The 3,420-nt window shown below is 36.6% G+C and overlaps 1 protein-coding gene across 2 annotated transcripts in view; it reads left to right on the forward strand.

The window, feature by feature from the left end:
* Positions 1–3,420, forward strand: part of Prmt9 (protein arginine methyltransferase 9) — a 48,986-nt gene that overhangs the window by 40,248 nt on the left and 5,318 nt on the right. Inside the window, exons 11-12 of one of the 2 annotated variants that reach the window (XR_005737334.2) lie at positions 855–983; positions 2,991–3,113. Coding sequence is in view for 1 of the 2 variants with exons in the window: in XM_005327536.5 (XP_005327593.1) it covers positions 2,991–3,113 (123 nt within the window). In the remaining variant the exon portion in view is untranslated. Of the gene's footprint in view, positions 1–854; positions 984–2,990; positions 3,114–3,420 lie in introns of those variants that run through there. The other variant, XM_005327536.5, reaches the window with a different exon arrangement.

The following is a 3,420-nucleotide window of genomic DNA, read 5'->3' on the forward strand; positions in this document are numbered from 1 at the left end:
TGTATCCTTTCTTTCTTAAGAGCTTATATCCCATGGTCTGTTTTTCATATACCTTTTTGTGGAAACATAAATTTCTCATTTCTGCTGGCCTTGGAAGACCCTACATTGGTTGAATCTAACACTGTGTTTTTTAAAAATAAATTTTATTCTAATTTGTTATGAATGACACGAGAATGCATTACAATTCATATTATACACACATAGCACAACTTTTCATATCTCTGGCTGTATACAAAGTATATTCACACCATTTGTGTCTTTGTACATGTACTCAGGGAATGACGTCCATCTCATTCTACCATCTTTTTTACATCCCTTGCCCCCTCTTCCTCTTTGCCCTGTCTAGAGTTAGTCTAATCTTCACTTGCTTCCCCTCCCAACCCAACTATGAATCAGCCTCCTTTGAGAAAACATTTGGCATTGGGTTTTTTTGGGATTTGCTGACTTCACTTAGCATTATATTCTCCAACTCCATCCATTTACCTGCAGATGCCATGATTTTATTATCTTTTATTGCTGAGTAATATTCCATTATGTATAAATACCACATTTTCTTTATCTATTCATCTACTGACAGGCATCTAGGTTAGTTCCTCAGTTCAGCTATTATGAATTGTGCTGCAATAAACATTGATGTGGCTGTGTCCTGTAGTATGCTGTTTTTAAGTTCTTGTTTTTAAGACCAAGGAGTGGGATAGCTGGGTCCAAAGGTGGTTCCATTCCCAGTTTTCCAAGGAATCTCTATACTGCTTTCCATATTGGCTGCACCATTTTGCAGTCCCACCAGCAATGTATGAGTGTGCCTTTTCCCCTACATTCTTGCCAACACTTATTGTTGTTTGTTTTCTTAATAGCTGCCATTCTGACTGGAGAAACAACACTGTGTTCTTTATACCAGTATGCTTGTGGCTGGCCTATAATACTGTGGTCTCACTTCTTCAGTAGATGACCACTCATCTGAAGAGGCTCCATAATCTTTCCTGGTAGTTTTACATGCTATAGCTTATGTCTTATTTGCTTAGGTATTAATATTGCCTCTCTTCTAATATGATTATCTCTTAGGCAATTGAGTGAATCAGTGAAACAAAATGAGAGGTTGTTAAAAAAAATACAATAAAGAACTCTGTTCATTCAGCAACTATTTAATGAAATGTCTACCACATGCACTATTTTAGAATTTGAGAATATGGCTATGAAACTTAAGTTGCTACACTCATGAAGCTAGCACTGAAATTGGAAGAGATAAGATAATAAATAAATAAAAGTGTGTGATAGATGGTGAGACATGCTAGTAGGTTAAGGGAAATAAATGGGGATGTTGGAAATATACTATTTTACCTAGGTTACATCTAAGGAAAGACTCATGGGTAAGTGGTATTCAAACAGTTTGGAGTCAGAGAATCAACAAATTAAATGGCCTGAGGCATGATTGAAATATTCAGAGAGTTGAGAGAAAACCCAGAGAAATATGAGGCCAGATCCTGTAGAGCCTCTTGGCCATTGTTAGGACTTTGGCCTTTACTCTGAAAGGAGAGGGAACAACTGGGGGCCATTGAGCAGAGGCAGAACCTGATGTTAGGAGTAGAACACTTGGGAAGTTTGGCAGAGGCCTCAGATTATTGTAGAAATTTAGGAGAGGTGGTAGGGCTTAGCCTGAAGTGGTAGTAATAGAGTGTTGTAGTGTCTTTTCAGGTCAAAGCACTTGGAATGGTAGGTAGCATTTACTGGGGAAAGTAGGAGGATGGTTCCAATTTTTGGAAGGGGCCTTTTGAGCAGTTTGATAAGAGTTCAAAGAAAGCTCTAGACTGAAGATGTAAATTTGGCAGTCAGTAGTACAGATGATATGGAATCAGTGTATAGGTGATATAGACAGATGAAATCTCCTTGGGTGGGGGGTAGAAAAAGAGGATTGAGAACTGAGCTCTTGATTGGGTTTCTAGCTCTTGATTGGTATTCGGTTGGCTATTTCTAGAAGGAATTGACAAAGATGACAGGCAGGAGCGGCCAGTAGGTTAAATTGAGAAACAAAAGTGGATCATACCGTGTGGTATGGGTACAGCCATGAGGGGTTAGTGTCTAGGCAATGCGAGGTGATGTGGAAAACTAGGGCTTTTTCATTGATGGATGGAAACATGAATGAAAAGCATAATGAAGAATCCTGGAAACGAGATCGGAGGTCACTGTGAATTTTTATGGAGAAGAAAGGTTGGATGGTTTCAAGGATGCCCAGGGAGAGGTTGATGTATCTGTGGTCTGTTTCACCGTGAAGGACTTTTATAGAAAGGAAAGCAGGAGTTTCCTTTATGTTTCAAATGAGGAAGAGATTAAAAATTATTAATAGGAGGATTCCATTGCAATCACATTGATTAAAATAATAGCAGTGATTTTCACTTTGTACATTTGGAACATCAGAGTACTTTCAGAACTGAAACCTGGGTGTCTACTTTTGATTGGTGTTGGTGTGGATTGTGGCCTGAGCAATCAAAACTATGTAAAAGGTCCTCAGGTGACTTCAATTTGCTGCCAAAGTTGAGAACCACTGCTTTTTAGGAGTAAACATACTTTTCCAAATGAAATCTATTTGGTTGAATTTGTCATATTTTTGTCAAACAATCTTTTTTATTTTTTTTTTTTGTCAAACAACTTAATACTCAGTGTTGTACTATTTTGCTTCTTTAGTTCGTAAACAAACTTGAGGTTTATAATTTGTTGGAGCTGTTTGACTCAAGTAAGTTGAATTTGCATTCATGAAAGTGAGAAATGTACAGGTAACTGAAGCCTTAGCCAAGTATTTAACCTGATTAAACTTTGGTTCATTTTTCCTGAAAAACTGGAATAGTGAAACTCCTTGTGACTTAGGATGCTAAAAGAAATGAGGTAATAGATGTAAAAAGCATCATCTGTCACACTGAGCCAGTACAGATCAAACACTTGGTGAGCCCAGACCATAAAAAGAATGAGTAAAAGTGAAAACTTTACATTTTCTATAGGTGCCTATCCGTGTATTTTTGGACCTGTCTTCATTGCCCTGTATACCTTTAAGCAAGCCAGTGGAACTCTTAAGACTAGATTTAATGACTCCGTATTTGAACACCTCCAACAGAGAAGTGAAGGTAAGGACAACACACAAAATGATAACTCTTATTTTGGTCCGAATAATTAGCTTAGATAATACTGTATATACATATCTTTAGCCACTTTGAAGATTTAAATCTTGCTTCTTTTCTAAACAGAAATGGATTTGAGTGTTAGAGAATAAAACAGGTTAATATTAATTTGAATTGGGTGGTTAAATATATTTTAGAAATGTATTTTTAAATTTTTATATTCAAAATTGACTATAAAGAGAAAGAAGATTTACTAATTAAAGTCTATTTCATTTATCCTAATGAAGTTTTCTTGATTTCTTAATTCCCAAAG

The sequence above is a fragment of the Ictidomys tridecemlineatus genome, chromosome 9 (genome assembly GCF_052094955.1).
Source record: "Ictidomys tridecemlineatus isolate mIctTri1 chromosome 9, mIctTri1.hap1, whole genome shotgun sequence".
NCBI lineage: Eukaryota > Metazoa > Chordata > Mammalia > Rodentia > Sciuridae > Ictidomys > Ictidomys tridecemlineatus.